The sequence below is a fragment of the Protomyctophum parallelum genome (genome assembly GCF_964188405.1).
Source record: "Protomyctophum parallelum genome assembly, chromosome: 13".
NCBI classification, from domain to species: Eukaryota; Metazoa; Chordata; class Actinopteri; order Myctophiformes; family Myctophidae; genus Protomyctophum; species Protomyctophum parallelum.
Genome location: NC_139708.1, coordinates 13762834 through 13787700, shown reverse-complemented (window position 1 = coordinate 13787700; position 24867 = coordinate 13762834). Strand labels below are relative to the sequence as shown.

Below are 24867 nucleotides of genomic sequence, written 5' to 3'. Positions count from 1 at the left end.
TTGCACAAAATGTGCATCACTTCTAATGTCAACAGTGGTTTTCAAATCAACCTTTTCAAATCAAGGCCCATTCTTTATTTGGCATTTTAGCCACGGTCCACGGACCACCACTTTATGAGATTTAGCCTTGCAGACCTTTGTTGTCGTTGGATAAGATTTTGTCCACAATTCCATGCTGTATTGACATGGTACCATAGGAGAGTTAACAGACAAAAAAATCTAAATAACACATTCTCTAATTGTGTAGACTTCTTGTAAATTAAATTAAATTAAAAAGTAATGCAGATTTTTAACAATAATTTAACTCTCAATCTGTTTGCCTGCTAAAGACGTCTTTGACATATTTCTTTCTCAATGTCGATTCCTGCCAAAGACGTCTTTGATGTATTTTGGGTTTTTTATCAGCTTTCAGAGCTGAAAAATATTCTCTATGAGGCAATTCTCTGGGCAATATCGGTAGAAGGCGCAGTGGAGTAACTAAAAGTATTTATTTCCCAAAAAGTACAGTTTATACGGGGGCTCAGAGTGCGTCCACTAAGGAAGGTAGGCTTTCTAATGACACAACCCACCTTTGTTTTGGTGAGTAGCAAAAACGTTCTTTTTATTTACGCTAAAGAGGAGAGGCTGGTCTGCATTCATGCGAGCGGCGGAAGTTGAGAGTAACATAGCTCTAAATGAAACGTTAATTAATTAATGAAACAGTTTGGGGTTCCAGAGCTTTAAAATGGTATCAAATGGGGGCGATCCGTAGTCTAATCTAATGCATATCAATACAAAAAAAAGAGAGCGCTATAGAACCACACTGTGAAAAGCTTATCTTATATGGGGGTCCGTGGGCTAATGCGTATCAATTTGGGGGTCTAATACATTATGTATCAATTTGTGGGGTCCTTGGCATGAAAATGGTTTTAGAACCGCATGCACTGCTATAGACCATAGCTAGGAGTGAAAATGCCTTTTGCTGCGGTATAATTACAGTCATTCCTTTTGGGGATGTAAGTGCTTGGATTCTGCTGGAATAGCTGGAACAGCCGACATGCCATGGTGCAGGGATGACCCGAAAGGACACTTCTAATTGGCTGATTTCTCAGAGTAGGTGGAAAAAAATCCCCTACAAACAAAGCGCCGTAGTTTTGAAATAATTGCTTGGCTAAGCAATGTCAAGTTGAGCAGTGCGGTAAAAGCTCTACGCGGTGCACAAACAAGCCAATTAAACCTCGACACAGATCACGTCCTTTTGGAAAAGCGCCGTGTGTTGTTTTGACAGGGGAGCGATGAGGGATGAGAGCGCCAGGATGGTTTGAAGGGCTGTAACATAAGCCACTAATAACTTTATCAGCTATTAGTGGCTTACAATAACTAAGACCAGGCACGTGCACACATGAATGCAGTATTTACTATGGTAAAACTAAAATGCAAATGCATCCCTTTCCTTTCCATGCCATATACCGAAAGGCAACTTTCAGGAGAATTGCCTTTCCGAACCCTCCTGAACGTGAACGGAGCATTTTACCCTGAAATAATTTGTCATCTGTGTAGAAATTGTACGCCACATCTTCAGTACAGCTAAAAAGTGCAGGGTCGCGCCCGGAAATATCTCTCAACACGTTGCATCACAGTGCCACGCGCTGGGAGGTTGTACCTCCGCTATTTTTGCTATGTTGTGCCAAATGTGCCGGAATTTCAGCCCCTGCCCATCTAACTTTCTCTGCATGTCCCTGACTAAGAGGCAGTGTTCCTTTTGCTGACGAGAAATGTTCGTCAACTACCTTTTGTCGCCGACAAAAACTAAATGAAAACTAAGATATGATGACTAAAACTGACTATGTTGACAATTTTGTCAACTAATAAAAACTAGGGTGCGACTAGTGGAGACTAGAAGAGATCCAGTAGAAGTAAGATGAGTCATTTTATACGTGGTCGCAAATACAAGCTAATTATGCCATCACGTCCCGACAAAATACATTTTATTCGACTAAAATACTTAAATACAGTACATAACATGAATTTGATTTGACTAAATCAACTGTAGATTTAGTGGACTGAAATCTCATAATATTCCGTCAACTAAAACTAGACTAAGAGTAAAACATTTCAGATGACTGAAATATAACTCAGACAGACAGACAGACAGACAGACAGACAGACAGACAGACACTGTGTAAATGTTTGCCCAACGTTGGTATGCCAGGGCTAGTTAACATCAAGTGACAGTGAACCTGAAGTGATTGCTCTCTGTGTCCCCAACAGGCATCAAGGTGATTGGTGGACTTCGAGAGACGACAGGAGAGGAGTTTGGGATATACATCAAGCGGATTTTACCCGGTGGCCTTGCTAGTGCTGATGGTAAGAGCTGCTTAGTTTACACCCACAGCATACATCGCAAGTTATGGACTGTCAATTCAACTCTGACGGGGAAAAAAAGTTTGCCTTGTGTACATGGCACTAGTAGCCTACATTGTTTCTCAAAGTGAGGTTAACCACTTTAACTATATTTTACACTTGGCTATTCAAAAATAGCAGATATACAAGCTCATAGTCCGTCACTTTGTGCATTTTTAACTCAAATCTTTCCTTCTGGGGCTCCCTGGCAAGACATATTCTTCAGATGGGGGTCCACGGCCAAATACATCATCCTTGACTATTTTCCATAAAATAAAATAAAATTATCAAAATATATTTAAGTACAGCAATACATGGCAATTTGAGTAAAATAAAGTATATAAATAAAATATATAATATATTGCAGCTATATTTTTTGTACAAATGTTCACCCCTTTGGCCAATTGGAGTAAGACTGGTTTCAGTTTGGCACGATCCTCTACTGTAAAGCTTCATAAACATGTATGTATTAGGGGCAGAAGAAGAATTTTCATTGACTCATAATAGCTTAATTTTTGAGTGGTGCCCTTACGGAGCTGTGGGTGGCTGGGTGGGTGCCTGGGGGACACAGCCACACAGCCACATACATAGCTGTCTATAGGAGTGGTTGCACCACGACTCCACGAGACACTATTTTTGAGTGGCGCAACCACTCCCTTACGGAGCTATGTGTGCTGGGTGGGTGCCTGGGTCTGAGCATGAAAATAGCATGGTTGTTTTTCACCACCTGTGCGCAACCACACAAACACACACGCACATATTAACTGTATGATGATTTCAGGTGTGCCAGTACAGTACAGTACAGTACAGTACAGTACAGTAGAGGGTAACACACGGTAACTCTGGTCCTGTGGGTCTGGAACTTCCGGGGACCCCCCGGGGACCCCCACACGGAGTTGCACCACTCACTTCACATTTTTTAGATATTGGTCCAAAGTTCACAAGTTTCGTGCATTTTGATCAAAGATCCCATCTGGCAGCGTCAGGTTACCTTCGGGCTTGGTCCCTGAAAAAAGAATACCATGGGCCCTAGCATGGGGACAAAAAAAGAAAAAAATTAGGCTATTATTTTCTAAACATATTTTGGGAACTTCTCCTTTGGTCCACTCATTCCTGGTAATGGTCCAGTGAAGACAAAACGAAGGAAAAAAAGCTCATTGTGCAGGGTGTATGGGATTATTGCACTGGTCCCGATTTCACTAAACCCAGTACCTGCCTGTAGAGAAAAAACAGGGATGTAAACCTACCTTCTATGATGTCACTGAGCATCATGAAGGTACTATACTGAAAGACCCACCCACCTCAGACATCAGCAACATTCTGATAATCACATAAAGATAAGTGTATGGATCAAATCACCCGGGTTTAGTGTTCTTGGCTTATTAAGGGAGGTCCGGCCGGCGGACTGTGGCTATTTTCATAATATGTTCCTCTTTCTTACGTAATAATTGATAATTTCGCCAAATTGGTATTAAAAATATATTATTATTATACTGTATGTTGGGTTTGTTTAGTGAGAAAACAATGTTGCACATTAAGCAAATAATTTGGGGACCTCCTTGGGGTCCAGACTCCCCAGTTTTGCAACTACTGGTGTACAGATGTATGTTGTGTCGTTCAGTCAGAGAGCTTGGCAGACAGCAGCACCTTGGCAGGTGCACTGCTGAGGACTCAAGGTCGTGTGGTGTTGAGTGTGAAGTGGAATGGTTGATGGCTTCTCCACAACGCTGCAAGCAGCACTCTCCCAGGGTCAGTGATCAGCCAGCAGTGGCTGAAAGTAACAAAGGTGCTTTTACTTTTGAGTATGTCATATGTCTATATATTTTTTAGTTTATTAATTATGGTTTGGTGCAGCCAGTTTTTGCGAAACATGGCAATATGGTAGAGGGCTATACCAAACGGTAGGGCGTGAAGCCCACGACCATTGGTCAAAGGGTGGCGCTATAGCACTTAATTGAAAATGCAAACTTTGAACAGGCATGTTCATGAACCGTTTGTCCATCGCCAATAAAACTTCAATAAACACAAATGTCTCCTCATGCCGAACAACTTTCGTGTTCTGACTTTTGACCTCTGACCTTTAGATCACCCTCGATTTTGAATAATATGAAAAACAGTTAAAAGCTAGTAAAGCTACCTCCTCCCGGGATCTTTGATCAAAATGCACATGTTTTTACATGTGAACTTTTGACCTATAAAATAAGTTTTATGAACCGGTGAAAATTGCCGTTATATGAAAATTCTTCTGCCCCCAATACATGCAGGTTTGTGAAACTTTACAGTATGGTAGAGGGTCATGCCAAATAGCACTGAAAACAGTCTTACACCAATTGGCCAAAGGGGGGGGGGCGCTATAGCAATTTTTTGAAAATGTCCCGCCTTATCACTGCTTTGCAGCAATATTTTTATTTTATGTTTTTGCTGTCAAATGAGTCGAGATTAACCTTATAAACTAGTGATGGGAGATTAATCGGCAAACCAATTAATCTGGAAAATAATATATTTTTAGCAGATATTTAATTTTATTACAATTATGAAAAAGCCTTTTGTGATGAAGGCTGCAAATGATATATGTTTTCTGGGGAAAATGCATTCAAGCTGTTTATGTTGGGATATGAGCCAACATTTCAATAACAGTGCATCCCTAGTTTTGGAATAAAGAGGCATTGCTTTTTTCAAATTCAGCCTTTTTTCAGAATGGCCAAAATAATAATATTTTTAATACAGAATAAGATCACATCGACATCGGTTATAGGCCATAATAGCAAATTTTCTCATTTATTTCAAAAGAAGCATAGGAGCTATAGGAGACAACGGAAACGTCTGAGAATTTTCCTTTGGCGCAGAAGCCTCCAGCATCGACAGTGGCTAGCTGCCCGTCCCTACGTTCCTGCCTCTGATCTGCTCTGTCACAGCTAGCCACAGTCGTGCGGGAGGTGGTACAATGGGATGTCAATAAGGAAGTCAAGGAAGGAAGGAAGAGAGAATTTCAGAGCTGCCAAAACAGTCAAACACAGATTAAAAATACTTAACGGCTTCTGCGCCAAAGGAAAATTCTCAGACGTTTCCGTTGTCTCCTATAGCTCCTATATGCTTCTTTTGAAATATCTAACCCCCATAAAGAATGCGCAGCACGGACGTTTCCGAAGTTATGTGTGTCTGTCTACCATTTAGCCGGTGTCCGATGGCACAGGACCCTACAGGGTAAAGTTATCCAAATGTCAGAAACTTTACATACCGTTGGGTTCCGAGCGGGGCTAGCACAATATCAGCACTCTCACTTAACAGAATGCAAGTATGGAACAGAGCCTTAATTCGTATAATTGGCAATTTTGGCAAGACCTGTGAGGTAAGCAAGGAAGATGCCCAATTTATTTCCAATATGGCTGCCATGCATACAGCCCATTATAATACAGAAACACTGAAATTGACATCGTAAACTCATCCCAATTAAGTCATTATAGAGAACAGACTGGAAAAAGTTCCAAGTTATTCCCTGGAGCAGGTGACATCATATAATTAATGAATGCTCCCCCAAACAATCAAGACAGAATTATTTCAGAGTTGAAATTTGTTTGTTTTCCTAGGAATCTGCAACAGACCTACAATTTAATACATTTACATAGGAAACCAAGAAAAATCTTTTACCTTGGGCAAACAAAAGAGACGCCAGTGCAACAAGAAACATATTTAAAATGCTTCACACGTTGCTTGCAGTTAGAAGTGCTGATCAAGAAGTGACTGGCTGGCCCTCAGCAGAGGTTTTAAGAAAGACTAGCTGCTGGTGGTCCCACAGCTGTTCATGATCAGCATAAATGAGTGGAGTTGATCACCTGTCTGGCATTATTTGGATGGGAAGGTTTTTTATTATATTTTATATTGAACGCCTCAAATCCACCCTTGGAATAACTGACACTGCCCTCTCCTGGTTCCAATCATATCTCACTGACAGACAGCATTTTATTTCCATCAATAACTGCCAATCACTCACGTCACCTGTCACCCACGGCGTCCCCCAAGGTTCAGTACTTGGTCCCCTTCTCTTCATCCTCTACATGCTCCCCCTTGGTCAGATACTCCGCACTCATGGTCTCCGCTTCCACTGTTATGCCGATGACACTCAACTATATCTCCCCGCCAAAACCATCACCCCCACCACCCACTCCACCCTCACCTCCTGCCTGACTGACATCAAAACATGGATGCAAACAAACTTTCTAAAACTCAACTGCAATAAATCTGAAATCATCATCATTGGCCCCGACTCCCTCACCCGCTCCTCTCATGACTTCTCCCTCACCATTGATGGCTCCACTGTCACCCCCTCCACCCGCAACCTTGGTGTCATCCTTGACCCCACCCTCTCCTTCCAGCCCCATGTCAACCAGATCACCAAAACCGCCTTTTTCCACCTCCGTAACATTTCCAGCCTTCGTCCCATGCTATCCCACACTGCCGCTGAAACACTCATTCATGCCTTCATCACATCCAGACTTGACTACTGCAATAGCCTCCTGTATGGCGTCACCACCAAGGTCCTCAAAAAACTACAGTATGTTCAAAATTCCGCCGCCCGCCTACTCACCAGAACCAGATCCAGGGACCACATCACACCCATCCTCCGTGAACTCCACTGGCTCCCAGTCAAGTCCAGAATTCAATTCAAAATACTCACCATCACCTACAAAACCCTCAACAACCAGGCCCCCCTCTAACTCTCTGAACTCATCAACCGCCATGTCCCCTCCCGCTCCCTCAGGTCAAACACTGCCAACCAACTGGAACCCCACAAATCCAACAAACGGACATGGGGAGACAGGGCCTTCGCAGTGGCTGCCCCTTCTCTCTGGAACTCACTCCCAACTCACATCAGAGCAGCCCCCACCCTCGAAATGTTCAAAAGCACACTCAAAACCCACCTTTTCAAACTGGCTTTCCCCTACATAACCCCCCCCCCACACACACACACACACACACACACACACACACACCCTTCTTGTTTGTCCCTCTTTTGATTTTGATTTCTAGTTTTTAACCTTTTAAACCTTTTTAAATAGTTTTAATAGTTTTCTAATAAATATGTCTGAACTTCTTTCTGTAAAGCGACTTTGGGTACCCAGAAAAGCGCTATATAAATCGTATATATTATTATTATTATTATTAACTACATCTGTTATGTTCATGTTATGTGTTATAGGCTACTGGTCAAAATGTATTATTCTCTGGGATTACAAAAAATAATATTATTTTAATTACACAAAATGAGAACTGTCTGTCTGTCTGTCTGTCGACTGTATCGATAGAAGATAATATATAACCTATATATTCCTCCTGGAATCCTAAAAAGAAAAAACGTACAAAAATAAACTTAACTTAAAAAAAAAAAAAAAATTCAAAGAAACCATAAAAAAGTATGTAATTTATTCTAATTGTTGTTATTGCAATTTACGAGCTGCGTTCGCTTCCCGCATTCGCAATGAAAATCACGATTTAGCGTCCTGTAGCGCATGTAGGCTACTAGGCTATCACAACCATTTCGCCCTGTGTATTCCTGTGTGTGTGCCCGCGAGAGAGAGAGAGAGAGAGAGAGAGAGAGAGAGAGAGAGAGAGAGACAAAACTCACATTCAAGATTTTTTTCCTCTGAGACCTTAAAGGAGCATTCAGTGATTTGTTTGATTTGGAAAAACAATTATTACCCTCTCGGCCCACCAGTGGGCACCCGGCCCTCAGGTGCAAAGTGACTGGTCCAAATGCTACTGTATGCTGCCCCTGGCGACTGAATATTCCCCCAGGCCGTGGGATGTTTTGAGTTGCCCCTGGCGACAGAATATTCCCCCAGGCCGTGGGATGATCTGAGTTGCCCCTGGCGACTGAATATTCCCCCAGGCCGTGGGATGATCTGAGGCCCCTGGCGACTGAATATTCCCGCAGGCTGTGGGATGATCTGAGTAAATGCACTTTGTTACATGGCACCTCTGATCGTCTGACCTTTGACCTCCAACAGGAGAGCTCAAGCCAGGTGACCAGATCATGGAGGTGAATGGAGACAGCCTCAGTGGAGTGACCAACCAAAGGTAGGCTATCTTCAACCTTAATATCTTCATATAATGGGCTCTATGGACAGCATCCATATTGGAATGAAACTGGGTATCTTTTTACAAATGATTCTAACTGAGGCTCTGTTCCATTCTGGTCGAACATTTTAATTTCAAGGACCCCCATAACTCTAACAGAACACAGTAGACCCACTGGTGTAGCAAAGTGTTTCTAATGAGACAACTATCAGCATCCTGACATATCATTATGACCAGATGTCCCCTTTCCGTGGGACAGTCCCTCATTTCCAAGACTTTTCAGGTGTCCCACAAATTGAAACCCTGTCCCACATTGTGACTGGCAGGCAGCACTGTTCAAATGCCCTAAGAGTTAGTCCTCTAATAGTCCTCAAAGCGATACTGCTGTCCCTCAAATGACACACAAGGTAGGAAAGGAAGAGGCTCAATTTCTTTCCAATATGGCTGCTGTGCAAAGAGCCTATTTCAGCATTGCTAACGTTCCTGGAAGAGAAAGGCTGCAGTTTCTATTAGCTTGGAATCCTCATCGATGATGTCATTGGTAGGCAGGTTTTTTAACTGTCCACAGCCCACCTGTGAGACAGAGCGCACAAGTATGAAGTTAACTGTTCCAAATTAATCAGCGATTTCCAAACATTTTAGCTTGTGTGTGTGTGTGTGTGTGTGTGTGTGTGTTTCAGAGCTGTGGACATCTTGAGAGCTGCCTCTGCGACCAATCACATGCGCCTTCTGATTGCGAGAGATGAAGAAGCCAAGTACGTCACATTCATTCACTCCATCCATGTTACCTACTATATCCATACAAGAGAGAAGAGAGGAGAGAGAGAGAGAGAGAGAGAGAGAGAGAGAGAGAGAGAGAGAGAGTGTGTCGTTGCGTGCATGCGCTGCGTGCGTACATGTGTGTAAAACCCTAGTTGTGTGTGCACCAGCGTAATGTGTCAAACATTGACGACATTGTCAGCCTCAAGGACGCAAGTGACGAGTGACAACTCTGCCCCTTAGAATTGCCCTCTCTCCCTTTCCTTCTGTCTGTCTGTCTGTCTGTCTGTCTGTCTTTCTCGGAAGGGGAGCATAGAAGGACAGCTTAAAGAATGAAGTGAGAGCACATGAGATGAGGGATGAGAATATATGAGCCTCCTCCCCCAAATAAAAATAAGAAGAAGAAGAAGAAAAGAAAAGAATATACCCCACCCTAGTGTGTTTAAACCACAATGCCTGGCATTTTATTATGCATTTGCAAAAGGAGTATTCCGTGTTCAATTCCGTTTGAAGCTATAGTGTTAGCACATACTATTGATTTGTTAGGTTACTCAAGAGGTTCGAGTGTACTATGATATTTGGACATAACAGTCGACCTGGAACTCCATATAGAGCAGAGTTCAGGCCTAGGACCCCTTAGATGAGACAGATGAAGCAGGAACCCCTACTAAATATTGGATTCATGTTACATACATTGTGTGTTTAACCCATTCTGACCTGAGATCAGATTCACACGAGGTTTCCGCCGGACACACACTGGTCTGATGAACCCATTCTGACCCGAGATCAGATTCTAAAAATGTCAGTCGCTCTTCGATTTTTCAAAAAATAGCAGACCTACAAGCTCGTATCGCGCCACTCGGTGGCGCGATATGAGCTTGTAGATCTGCTATTTTTCAATAGCTAAAGCATAACATGATGCTGACACCAAAATGGGTGCCCGGTCAGAATGGGTTAACCCTGAATATTTGTAAACTTGACCTTTGGTTCTTTTCTTAATTGGTCTGCTCTTTTTTTCCATGTACAGTCGAAAATAGCCAATATGCAAGCTCACAACGCGTCAGACACGTTGTGAGCTTAGATTGGCTACTTTTCAGCTAATGTTCCCCTATTGGACTTGAGTGCTAGTCTGAAGATAAATTATGTTAGTTAGTACGATCTGGAGCAGTCTGAACTCACACACATCATCAGGTGGAAAGTGGCAGCCATGACTAGTACGTCTACCAACAGCAACAGACAAAAACAATCCACTAAAAAACTAAAGAAGAAAAAACCAGGACAAGAAAGGTCATGTCTCCTGTGGATGTGGGACTCCATGTGCTTCATGGCCCTCTTATAGACTTGGCTCTATGATGTATGACTCCGAGTCAGAAGAGAGTCACAATGACATTCTAAACTCAACATATTAGCTTTAGTTTTCAATCCAATAAACTAATATCTAATTATCTTTGCTATGATGCTCTGTTTTCATATTAAATGAAAATTTAACAAACAAAATGTTTTCCTCTGAGCACTATGCGGGTGTCCAGATTGGTTTCGATCACAAGGCTATAGAGAAAATGTGTACCGAATTTGTATGATTTTTGGACAAAATATAGATAACCGGTAGGATTAAAATCAACAAATGTGTTAGGCAGTAATCTGGTGGTGCTATAATGGTCCGATGTGACAAATTTAGGGCAGAAGTTCTGATCTTGTCTCCAGGGACTGTGTGTAGGCTATACACAGTTTCACGTCGTTCAGGCCAACATTTGATAAATAATGTTATTGAGGGGGAAAACACAAGTTAGTTATGTGGGAGGCTATAGCTGTTTATAAGAGAAGTATTTTACCACCATTCTTCTTCTTATTATTATTATTATTATTATTCTTGCTTGGCCAGGCCGAAAGCTTGGCTGAGACTATGTTTTACACGCTGTCTGTCTGTCTGTCCGTCCATCCGTCCCTCCGTCCGTCTGTCCGTATGTAGAACCTCTGCCTTTTGCAGATCAGCCTGTTATAGCGCTGATTTTTGCAAAACACAGTTTTTTAAAGGCCTATTACTCCCACAGCCTTTGTCCTAACATCGCGCAAATCTGTACACAGTATTTCTATAGTCAAGATGGATCTGTCTAATTGTTCATATTCCATCCTGATTGACTATGCAAAAACAATTGTGCACGCACATTCCAACTATGCTGAGGAAGAAAAGCTACTCAAATCAGCCCACATGGTGGCGATATAACCTTTCGATTTGCGTTTTTACCTATAACTGCACCAATGTGAAACTTTGCACACACACTCCCAAGTAAAAACCACTACCCTGTATTTGTCTGCCTTTTATAGCACCACCAGAGGCCAACTTTTGTATTTTTTATATTACTCCTCCAGATTTTGTCCATCATGCATTATTATCTTTATAGACATCTAAATCTGTCCGAATTTTCATATTCCATCCTTCTTCTTTTTGATTTCCGGCAGTGTGGACTGTGGACGGCACAAGGCATATTACTGCCGTTGTTATGATTCTCATTTCTCACTATGGCCAAACAAAGAAAAAACTGAAAACCTCCACTTCTAGCTCTGACATCCTTATTAATATGTCTTTCTGCATTGTAAATACTACTGCACTGATTCCATGGCTGAAATGACACACCTGGGATTCATATAAACTGATTTAAGGTTTAGATTATAGTCTCATATATCATGTCTACTAAACGGAAGCCAGCCAATCAGAATCAAGGACTGGGACTAGCCGTTTTATATGGTCCCTTTCAACATTGGCCTATTATAGTGCCACCAGGAGGCCACAATAACCTACCTGTCCTGGCGGAGACCAGTGCTCCGAGGAACACTTCTTCTAGTTATTTCTTTTTTTCCCCCCATGGGGACAGGTTAACCACTTAAATTAGTGATTCTGAACAAACAAATGAGGTATTTTTGAAGGTATGGGCCCCCTTTTTGGACTTTATAGAAGAGCGTAATTGATTCGGACTGGTCCATGATCTTTATCTAGGCTGTTTTATTATGATGAAGTATAAGTGACACATCCCACCCTCATACGCATACAAGGGCACGGCAGATGTTTGGCCTGTGTCTCGCTGTTCGGATGTGGGACGATTGGGGTGGTGGGGTGCCATGTGGCTTCTGTTGGTTCCACAGAAGCCACAGTACTGGAATACTTGCTTTTACAAATATTTAAGTAGGGTATTCAAAAAGGGGTCCGTTTAAACTACTTGAGTATTCAAATTCAATTTCCAGACAGACAGTGAAAATAGCAGAGCTTGTAGATCTGTTTCTTTTTCCTGTATTTGAAATTGGGCTATATATATATATATATATAAGTATATATATATATATATTTTTTTACTTGCAATACTCAAGTAAATGTACTTAGTTACTGGTGGTACAGTGCAGTGTGAGTCATCCCTGCAGTGTGAGTTATGTGATATTGCAGCAGTTACAGCTCCCATCCAGCGTTGCCACATTTTGCGAGAGAAACAAGCGGTCAGGACTATAGGAAAACAAGACCAAAAGACCATGCTAGGCTGAAAATAACAGATCTATAAGCACACAACTTAGAGTATAATATTAATAGAGACGGCACACGGAGGAAACCTTGAGGCGAAATGGACATAGTGGCCGAATTTTGTATTGCAGCGCTGGGCCAATTCTGGTCCGTTGACTATCATTACGCATATTCATGATGACACGTGAACGCTGTTTCATACATGAACGCATGCAATGATCAACGCGTCAACGGCCAGCACGTTGACGATTTGGCCCAATGCCATCCCAGAATGCACTTTGTTCCTACCCGGAAGCAGGAGCCTCATGCGCTTTTGAGCAACTTAATGCAAGTGGATGGGAGGAGAACTCCGGTGCCGTCTCTATTAATATATACTCTAAGGCTCACAATGCGTTCGTTGCCATGTGGTTGTGGGTTGTGAGCTTGTAGATCTGTTATTTTTAAAAAGACATCTTCAAATAATTATGAAAATAAATTCTATGGGGGTCCCTGGCACAAAATAGTTTCATTGTGCACTGGGGTTTGTGGACAAATATTAATTCATTACTTTTGGGGATCGTTTACACGCAAATGTTTGACTTAAACGGCATTTAGCAAACAAGCCCCAAAAAGTGACTTTACAGGAAGAAAAAAAACAAGCGCAAAATTGCTTATAATTACCAGACTTGGCAACACTGCATCCCCCAAATTTACACCAGTGTTGGAAAGTAACTACAAGTACATTATGCAAGGAGAATAATAGAATGATTGTATTGTATCAAAAGCAAACAGTGCAATTCTTACTTGACTTGAGTATGTCCATCTTTCAATGCCTTACACCAGAGCCGAAGAGTTTGATCAATCCTCAAGGGGGCCCCCCGCAGCCCCGCCTCCCCGCACCCCCCCCCCCCCCCCCCCCCGCCGCAGCGCGGAAAAAAATAAGTTGTTTTCGCTGGTAGGCCTACTTTTAAAGCAGCTTCTATAGGCCAATGTCCAAGCCAAGGTGAGGACTTTCAGGACTATATTATTATTATTATGATAGAGAGAGAGAGAGAGAGAGAGAGAGAGGGAGAGAGAGAGAGAGAGGGAGATATAGAGAGATACGGAGGGAGAGAGAGAGAGAGAGAGAGATCATAGGCGGCGGGTGCGTTTTACCTTTGGGTAGGCTACAGAATTGCGTTAGGGGGGGACTGTCGCGGCCGAGCGAAGCGAGGCCGCCGCCGCGGATTTATTTATTTATTTATTTCCCAAATGGTCTAAAAATGAGTTCTTTAGCATACTTTTACCAATGAATTAGCCTATACACAGACAGCGACTGATCAGCCTATTTTGGACGATATGGGTCTTTTCTCGAGTCAGTGTGTAGTCTCACTAGTCTGTGGTTAGGTCTCTTTGGTGAATTCTTGATCAGTGTTATTATGTCACGCCTCAAGATCAACTACAAAAGAAACCCGATTAGCACTTTTTAACACCTCTTGGACGGCCGGTGTCTCTCAAGACAGACTGTTGCCTGAGGAACAACAGGGGAGGCGCTGTTTTCCCGAATATTTGACGATGGGATTCTCAGATTGCCGGCGGAGAGGTCCAAAATGTTCGGAATTCCCAGAAAATATGTAATGTAAATGTAAAATGTCCACGAAAATCTTCATGGGGGCCGAAAGGGGCCCTAGGATTCTTCATGGGGGCCATGGCCCCGTGGCCCCCACAGACTCTACGTCGCTGCCTTACACTACAAATATTTGAAACCTTTAGTTGCTTGTTACTTATCCAGAATTAGATTACTATGAGAAAACTCACAAATCTATTGTTATTTGACTAATTGACTAATATGATCTGTACAATTGTTTCATACCAATGTAAGTGTCATGCACAATGTTATGAGTAATGTTTTAAGACACAATCTAAGTACTGGAAAGAATTTGCTTTTAACGCCCAAAATGTTATGAAAATACAGGCCATCGGGCCGTGCTGAATGTTGGAGTAATGTGCAGCACTGAAAGCCAAACATACACATATTTTCCATGTCCAATATTGAAAATATTGAAAAGACATAACACAAACACATTTTGCCTAAACCCATTCACCCAATCAATATTGTATTACTGTAGGTATTATTTCATTAAAAATACACAGGGAGGGAGATAAATATCTGTATACAATATTACGTATCACTGCTTTAAAACAAATCACAAAGAAATAGTTGGATGTAGCCACTATTGATAATTGGAAAATAACAGTTGAAGATATTAAAGAGTTGGAAATAATCAGAAATACATATATTTTATACATGTAGAATGTAGAAGAAGGCCTACTACAGGTAAGCTACCCCTATGTAAATGGTTCTTTTACTTTTTCCCTTGTATTTCTACTTTATTCATTTCCTCCTTTTTCTTTTTTGTATTATTAATTTCAGTTTGTATATGAAAATGATGCAGGATCATTTTTTGGATGAAATGGATCAGAAGTCGTTTGTCTAACTGCTAGTTTCTGCGAAGACGATCCCCACAAAACAGATGCTGGCGTTTAAAGTGGTTGAAGCAACCTTTTATTCATTAAAATAAGAACTAATGACCAGCAGCCACAAAGTCTTGGTGAACTACAGTGGATCAATTGGAACTTTTATTCTTCCCCTTTTCCTTTGAAAAAGTAACCATTTTGGACATACAAGGTTTCCACCCGACAGTGGCGATATACATTTTGTCTCAGTAAAAAAAAAAAAAAAGTAGAAGAGATGGCTTTTAAAAAAGCCGATGCTGAGTGTGTTGGCTGTGAGTCCCCTGGGCCGTGCGTTCCAAAGTTTAGGAGGTCTCATTTAAAAGGCCGGGTCACCTTGGCCAGCGACCACGTCAGCACCCGGGGACAGTTACAAAGCAGATCTTTTCCTTACAGGTTATCTCTGCCTTCCTATATGGAACCCCAAATCTCTACAGCGAAGTCTGCACCAAAAGCCAGCCAGCCACGGAGCATCGATTAGTGATGTTCTGCTTCTTTTTTTAAACTTTGCTTCTCTGATGCAGGGGAGTGGATTGTAAATTTATGGATCACGTTAAAAGATGCAGTCCGGAACTTACTTTAACCACTTGACCCCTAAATACAGTGCTTAGTCCCACAGGGCTCTGTGCTAGGTTTGCTAGTATTTACACCAAATCTCTTCAGAGAAAAAATTAAGGATCTACTGTACGTCAGGGTGCTGATGTGGTCGCTGGCCAAGGTGTAGATCAGTTATTTATGTCAAAGTAATTTGGTCCAAGTACAGAGACAACTCTTAAGAGCAACGGGTTCCCAACCTTTCACGCGAGCATCATTGACTGACACGTGTGTCAATGACTGGCTGCTAAATTATTCTATCACCACATATGTAATACCACTGACCTAAATGGTGTTATATCAACGAGGATAGAGTGGAAAAGGTTATGTCTGTATTAGCCTTGACGACGTCTTGATCCAAGGTGTCTGTATCAGAAATGACTTTGAGGCCTGGGATCAGCGGTCCTGGTGCAGCGTGCCGCGGGCGTTCGACTATCCTGCTCCCAACGGACTTTGCTGCGTGTCTCCCCCCATCTCTCTCCCGTTTCCTGTCAGTCTACTTTACTCCTCCTGTCCCTCTCTCAATAAAGGCAAAAAAGGCAAAAAAATTATAAACGTTGGACAGATATCACTGCTTTGAAACACATGGTGTAGAACACCATTATGCTCAAAGCTGGTTATAAAGACACCAAGGATTTGTCAGTGATGTGACATCACGAATCCTTGGGCATGTGACAGACTTAAGTTTTCTCCACTGTTTATAAAATCCTGGTGACGCGAGGTTATAGACTCAACGTTGCCTGTGTATAGTTGTGCAATCCATGAACTTGGAAGTCCTGGCAGGCTTCTCGTGCACCGGTGGTCCTGAGGTTGAACAGTATGTTGTTATTTACAAAAATTATGTATTTTGTTGCCGACCGCCATCTCAAAATATTTTGTGCCAGGTACCCGCAGAAGCAAAGATTTGAGTTAAAAATGTTCGCTTAAAAAATTGACATGATTTCTTTTTTATAGCAGATCTACAAGTTCATAGCGAGGCACGAGTTTGCGCGATACGAGCTTGTATATCTGCTATTTTTGAATAGCCAAATAAATCTCAAATGACACAGATGCTTTTCCGGTTTTAAAGGTTAGTGGTTGAACCACCTTAAAGTGTATGCCAAACTTAAGACCATGTGATCACTCATTCTTGTTCTTTGGTGTGTTTCTGAACAGGAGAGAGTTTGCCGACGTGATGGAGTACTGTGCACAACATGGGAGCACGGGATCAATGAGGACCTCCCCCAGCTCCGAGCTGCGATCCCCCATCCAACCAGGTACTATGTAACACTAATGCTGTCTCCACACTGGCTGATAGAGCTATAGGCTATAGTGAGGCTACTATTCATTTTTATTTGGAAGCCAGCGACATGAAGATACAAAGCTACAGGTTACCATTCAACTTTTAATGGAAGCCAGCAACATGAAGATACAAAGCTATGGTTACCATTAATTTACAATGGAAGCCATTGTCAACCCATCTCCATAATTGGTCCTCACTACTGCTCATGATAAAATGGTACCCTTTTTGTCTACTTGGTCTGTGTATCAGAGGAGGGCTGTGTACAGTTCAGAATCCCGTCTTCCGGCCTGGGCTGGCCAAGCGGTCCAGGCACCTAGAATGGTAATCCAGCCTGACAGCGTGTCGCGGGTTCGAGTCCTGATCCCGGCGACCTTTGCTGCGTGTCCCCACCTCTCTCCCTCTTTCCTGCCAAACTACTGTGTTGTCAATGAAGGCAAAAAGCCCCCAAAAATATATTTAAAAATTAATAAAACCGTCTTTCAGTGACATCATCGATTGGGAATCCAAGCTAATAGAAAACTCTTAACGATGATGTCACTGGTAGGCGGGATTCTGAACTGTCCACAGCCCTCCTAGACACAGACCAAGCGGAAACAAATTGTACAATTGTGTCATGATGCATTGTAGCTTGTAGATCTGCTAATTTCAAATAGGCCTACCTATACGCCTCAAAATTATACTTAAGTACAGTACATACTGTAAGTAAATGTAGTTACTTTCCAGTTCCACCACTTACTTTTCACCATTTCCACTCATCAGAGTGATGAGTGGAGAGAGCACTATGGGTGGTACAATGTACTGCCGAGGGCTGTGTGTGTGTGTGTGCGTGTGTGTGTGTGTGGGGAGGGGGATCCTAACCAGGTACAACTAGTTTGACAATGACAAATAAAGGCCACACCTACATAAAGCAACAACATTAATCACCATAAACATGTAACCTGGCTTTCCAGCTCACATTACACCACAATAGAGGAGAAAAAAAGTTGGTGTGTATATGTGGCTCAAGGCATGCTGGGATTTATGTCTGCTGGGTCTCTCTCTCTCTCTCTCTCTCTCTCTCTCTCTCTCTCTCTCTCTCTCTCTCTCTCTCTCTCTCTCACTCACTTTATTATTCCGGATGAGTTTTAAATTACAGTAATGGGCCATAGTTTGATACACGTCACGCGAGTGAGTGTTTTTGCGAGTGTGCACCATCCAAACATTGCTACAGCGAGTAATGCAACACGCTTGTTTCGACCATAGATGCACTGCACTCTGTGCTGTTCCTTCGTATGTCACTTATCTACTCGATCATCATGCCATGCAGGGATGTCACTTGCAAAAAAGAACCTGGAGTAGTTGGGACGAGCTACTAGTGTTGCCCGATGTATCGGCAGACACATCAACATCGGCCAATGTTGTTTTTTAACTAATCGGTAACGCTCCGATATTAAAATGGCCCTGATGTGAACAACCGATGATTGATTGCCTCTGTGTCAAGCTGCCTGCTGCTGCGCTGCAGGAGTGAGTGAGTGAGTGAGTGAGTGAGTGAGTGTGTGAGTGAGTGAGTGAGTGTGTGAGTGTGTGAGTGAGTGAGTGAGTGAGTGAGTGAGTGAGTGTGAGTGTGTGAGTGTGTGAGTGTGTGAGTGCGTGTGTGTGTGTGTGTGTGTGTGTGTGTGTGTGTGTGTGTGTGTGTGTGTGTGTGTGTGTGTGTGTGTGTGTGTGTGTGTGTGTGTGTGTGCATACATTGTTATTATGTGCATGCAATTTCTAAAGGAATTTAATGTTGAGGAGATGAAGGTTTAGGTATGGAAAGAACTTTAAGCCATTTTCACCCTGGTTACATTTGTATACTATATCAGAGATAGATATGATTAAAAAAGAAAAATCACTTGCACAGTGGAATTCAGTGATATTATTAACAACTTAAATAAAAATACCTACATCTAAATCACATTATTAATGTTTCGCTCAATTTAAGATAGCCTGGCTCAATTTAAAAACACATAGAAAATCACATTAAGTCTTGCGAGTAGTATTACAGACCTCATCTCATTTTGGAGAGTAATCTATTTTGTGCCCGCATACATGCAGCTTGAAGACTGAATTACTGCCGCGCTGCCAGTTTTTACCCTTCATTTCAAGGGCATTCAAAAAAGCAAATATTACATAACCTGAGGATGAAAGACTAGCCTCTCGGAGAGGGATTTTTGGCTTCTCCGGCAGTCACTCAGCATATTGGTTTATTCTTCACAGATCAAGTTTACGATGGGGGGTGCATGAAGTTTTAAGGACCATCCTCTCATCATGTTAAAATAAGCTCTTCAGCTTATTGACTAATGAAGGCTCTGTTCCATTTAGTGTAGCACAGTGGTTCTAATGGAACCTCTTCTCAGCCTATATTATTATTTCAAGGCCGACATAACTATGAATTCTTAGAGTTATAGACCCGTAAGGGGCAATTTGTAACCCCCCCTCAGCGTGCAACATCCAAGTGCAACCAAACATAAAATTATCTCTTCTCCCCAATCTAACATTTATCGTCTAGTTATTATTTGTTGATGAGTTTTCATTTGTTTTTAGTTTCATGGCTTAGTTTTTATTTTGTTTTGTTTTTTTGTCTGTGAAAAGAGTTAGTCGACGAAAACTAAATAGTTTTAGTTGATGAACTCAACACGGAACCATGCACGTGGTGTTGCAGAGTGTTTCCAGAGAGCCAACATGCACAATATCAGCACCCTGACTATCTGACCAGAATGGAACAGAGCCTTCATTAGTATCGGTTTGATTGATTGATTGATTGATTGATTGAACATTTTATTTACAGTTTGCAGAATGGTATACATTTCGACGAAAGTACAGGTCAATACAAAAACTGCTACGAGGATAAAACCAGAAAAAGCACTAAGACCTATTTACATCAGGGTCCTCCATTTTAAATTCATCAGAACATTTAAAGAAGTACAAAATATACACTTCTATGCAAAAAACTAAAAACAAAAAAATCATCTATATATACCTTAAAAAAAGGAATAATAATAATAAAAAAGGGAAACGTGTACAGTATGGGGAAAAAGAGGGTGGTTAGGTGCTTTTTAAGGTGCCCGTTTCAAATTGCAGCAGCTGGTAACACCTATGAAGGAAGTAAGGAAGAGGCCTTAATATGGCTGCTGTGCACTAGTGGTGTCAAAAAGTATCAATGCAGCAATGCATCGTGATTCGTCCATGCAGCAATGCAATGCAATGCCGCAATGTGACATAATCGATAACCAAAGCCTAAGTAAATATCATTATATATAATATATAATTATAATACTGCATATAATATTATATATAATATAATTCTAAATAAAATGTGTTGTTCAGTACTGTATATCTGACTGCTTGTATTGACTCATGGAAATGTGCCATGTTGTGCAGTAATATAGACAACTGTGATGCATTGCAATGCATCGTAGAATCAAATCGAATGAAATTGTTACCTGGTGAATCGTAATCAAATTGAATTGTGAGGGCAGTGCCAATGCACACCTCTAATAGAGCCTATTAGAGATTTGAATTATAAATCTCTTTAAGCAGTGCTGAGTGTTTTTTGTTTGTTTTGTTTTGTTTATTCCACTGTGTGTAATGGTAGCAGAGCTAGCAGGGGGTCTCAGAGAGAATACAAGACAGAGAGAGAACACAAAAGGAATGTGTAACACTTCCACTGATGTGCTACACACCCTGCTGGGACACACTATGTTCTCTGAAAAGAAAGTGCTAATGAGTGTTTCTAACCTTTGAAAGGTGTTTTTTCTCTCTCGGGTCTTCTTCGAGGGTTTTCACAGTTTGTTTCGGTAGACGTTCGGATTTTGGGCATTATCATTTCAGAGTCTCTCTCTCTCTCTCTCTCTCTCTCTCTCTCTCTCTCTCTGGTGGAGCTATGGTTGCGTCTTTGTTTACCGACAGAAAGCTAGAGAAGTCACATAACATATAGGCTACCTTTAACACTGGGACAGCGGAGCAGCTGTTCAGACCGATTTTGAGATTTAAAAGTTTATTTTCTTAGCCCATGGAGTCCAGAGAAAGTTCCCCTTGCATGACTTTGTCTAAATATTCGATCGAAATCATCTCTGTATTTTTTTCTCCATTTGAAACGTTTTGTAAATATGATTTTAGGCATATATCTCCTACTCAGTCTGACTATTCCGGCCCAATCGACCGCTCTCCCCCTTTCTCCCCCGCATTTCTCCCCCATTTCTTTTCTTAACCTAAAACCTAAAATCGTACGTTGCTGTAAGTGGTGCTCAAACGTTTTCACCTAACTATACATATATACATAATGTTCTAGAATAATCAAAAATAGCAGATCTACAAGCCCATAGCATAGCACAGCACGAAGTGGCACGCTATGAGCTTGTATATCTAAAATTGCGAGGCGGTGTCTCATGGCGAGAATAGCAGACCTACAAGCTCACACGGCATCACATCCGTGCCACGCTGTGAGCTTGCAGGTCGGCTATTCCCAGTCGACACCGTCTCACGACCGAGCATGAATTAGGCTTGACAGCAGTGTGTTGTACGTGCGTGTGTGTGTGTTTGACCAGCAGGGGGCCCGGGCAGACCGCAGGACAGCACGTCGTCTGGCTCGTCGTCGCGCTCCCAGAGTCCTTTGATGCTGAGCCCAGCGGGCTCCCAGAGCATGTACAACACCAGCGGAACCATGAGGCGCTCACGCAGGTACACGCACACAAGCAGGTACACGCACACACACTCACGCACGCACGCACGCACGCATGCACGCACACGCACACACACACACACACACACACGCACACGCACACGCACACACACACACACACACACACACACACACACACACACACACACGCACACACACACACACAGGGGGTCGTTTGGGGATAAGGTTTGCACTTCTATTCTGACTTCTCTGACACAGTGCATGCAGCTGAGCAGCCGACGGCACATCAAAGGAACAGTCACAGAGGTTGTTAATTAATGGCTGAGACTGAACTCCCAGTGCAGTTGGAAAAGGAAGTAATCACTTCTGTCCGTGACAATACCCAATCCTACAGTTTGAATTCTGTACAATCCAAATGTGTATATAAAATATAGATTCCCCATCGATTATCTTGGTTCCGCCCACATTTATCTTGTGAAGCAGAATTGGTTTAATGCTTGACTATGCAAGACTTCTGGTCTGTTTGTGTAATAGAGCGTCGCAGTCCCTCCCCCTTTCAGAACAACGAGTGGCCCAGGAAATGAATCGCAATGCATTTGTGCCATAGGCATTTCGTGCTTTATTTATTTAAAGACCTTTTAAGCGTCGTACGAAGCCAACTCTTGTCGTGACAAATCATGACAACACACACAATATTTCGGGCCAAACAAATAATTAGAAAGTAGAAAAAAAGGCAGGTTACAACACTTTTTTGTTGTTTTTCTTCTTTGTAATTATTTGATTGGTCCAAAATATTGTGTGTGTTGTCATGATTTGTCACGACAAGAGTTGGCTTCGTACGACGCTTAAAAGGTCTTTAAATAAATAAAGCACGAAATGCCTATGGCACAAATGCATTGCGATTCATTTCCTGGGCCACTCGTTGTTCTGAAAGGGGGAGGGACTGCGACGCTCTATTGTATATACACAACAGAGAAGTCCCTCCCACCACTCCAATCAATCAATCAACTCAAAGTCGTGTGTGTGTGTGTGTGTGTGTGTGTGTGTGTGTGTGTGTGTGTGTGTGTGTGTGTGTTGCCAGTCACCCAGGGGAGGGTGTGATCCAGCTGATCTCAGTAACCCGGTCCAGCACTCTGGGCATCACCATCGGAGGAGGAACCAACAGACCTGATGGACCCGCTGTCTTCATCCAGGAAGTCCTGTCTGGAGGAGACTGCTACCGGGTAGGCTACTATACTATACTATACTTAAGTAATATTACACAAGAGGGTGTGGGTTAATGCGATTATTGCCACGACAGGGATGCGGTCAGGAACGAGACAAAGTCGAGTTCCGCAAGCATCACTGAATCATAAGCAAGCTATGAACCTAACATCTGTCCAACAGTAGAATATCTGTAGGCCTACATTGAAGCTATGAGTATGCACTATAGAGCAGACAATTGGACTCGAGTCATAGTGACTCGACTCGAGTCTGACTCGAGTCGCATATTTGACGACTTGCGACTTGACTCGGACTTTGAATGTAAAGACTTGCGACTCGACTCGGACTTGGAAGGTAAAAGACCAACGAGACTTGAGACTCGACTCCGACTTGCTAGCCAATGACTCCCGACTCGACTCGACTCGAGACAAGATGACTCGTGACTTGTTTTGTTTCCGAGCATACGGTATTTGAATACAGCGTTGGTGGGCAGCATGCTGCGCATATGCAAAGCAACTCCACTCGCACACTAAGGCAAAACATTTATTTTCACCACACAGCTGCAGTAGATTGAAAAGTTGCTTCCTACCTTTGAGTTAGTGTTGCTGAAAGACACCCAGATCCAATTGTATATTCCATATTTCCATATGTACTAACTAAGTGTGAACTATAGTGTCAACACGGAGGCATACAGTGACAGTTGTGAGCATGTGCAGATTGCACTACCTCTGCTAAAGCGTAAAGGGTACAAAACGGCCATTAGGGGGAGCCATAGTACAGTGAAATACAGTGGGGAATATCTATTGATCCATTGATTGAATACTTTATTGGCAGAAATGTATCAGTATAGGGTACAGTCAAACACTGACCAAAAAGGGATCACTGAAAAAAGTCCTTGCTGTCTTGTTTCCATTCGGTCCTGGGTAATCAATTCATAATCATTAAGTCACATGACAAATAACAAACTTCAAATTATCATAAAAAAATAAGATATGTATGCCTGCAGGTTGGGGAACAAAGAAGGGCTTATAAGGAGGTGGGGGTAGTCACTAGACATAGGTGGGGGGGCAATCTTTTTTTTATTGATTTTTATTTAATATAAATACAGTGGAATACCGAGGTATAGGTTATCAATACCGGCACCGTACCATACTGTAAAATCTCATACCGTGGCATGCCTAGACTTGACACAACCTTGTGACTCGACTTGTGACTCGGCTTGACTTGCCCACAACAGAAAGACTTGGGACTCGACTTGGACTTGGGACCAAATGACTTGGGACTCGACTTGGGACTCGGACCTGAGGGTTGGATTGACTTGGGACTCGACTTGGACTTGGGACCAAATTACTTGGGACTCGACTTGGGACTCGGACCTGAGGGTTTGGTTTGACTTGGGACTCGACTTGGACTTGGGACCAAATGACTTGGGACTCGACTTGGACTCGGACCGGAGCGACTTGAACAATTGTCTGCTATAGAGTGCTATGTCTAGATAAAATGTAGACATAAGGTTAGTCTTTGCATACGCCTGTAAGGTCGCCGTGGCTAGTGCAAGTGCTATGGCAAGGTTTCCATGCACCTCACAGTGGCGACTTGGTCTTTTGTCCTCTACATGTCCATGCTAAGTCTTCTAGCAGCAGCGGGTGCTATTAATACAGCGCCCAGGGAGTGGGTAGATCCGTTGTCTTATATACTCAAGGACACTTCCACATACTAAGCCTGGAGGCGGGGAATCGAACCGGCAGGTACCGTCCCAGTTCTCCTTACAGTGTGCCGCTCTCCTCGACCACAACGACACGCCGCTCCCAGCACAGCTAGCTGCTGTCAATAATTGTCAGTTGGGTATAGTTGGGTAATGTCATTACAATGAAAGATGGAAATTTAGGTTCGGATTGATTTCTGTCACGATTACGTTTAAGTTGACTTTTT

The 24867-nt window shown here is 42.5% G+C and overlaps 1 protein-coding gene across 1 annotated transcript in view; it reads left to right on the top strand.

The window, feature by feature from the left end:
* LOC310868502 (syntaxin-binding protein 4) overlaps window positions 1–24867 on the top strand; it is a gene marked incomplete at its 5' end in the record, with an annotated part of 182700 nt that overhangs the window by 114275 nt on the left and 43558 nt on the right. The window contains 6 exons of the mRNA XM_083778957.1: window positions 2251–2346; window positions 8388–8457; window positions 9138–9212; window positions 16946–17046; window positions 21638–21770; window positions 22814–22955. Of these exons, the coding sequence (XP_083635083.1) occupies window positions 2251–2346; window positions 8388–8457; window positions 9138–9212; window positions 16946–17046; window positions 21638–21770; window positions 22814–22955 (617 nt within the window). The remainder of the gene's footprint in view (window positions 1–2250; window positions 2347–8387; window positions 8458–9137; window positions 9213–16945; window positions 17047–21637; window positions 21771–22813; window positions 22956–24867) is intronic.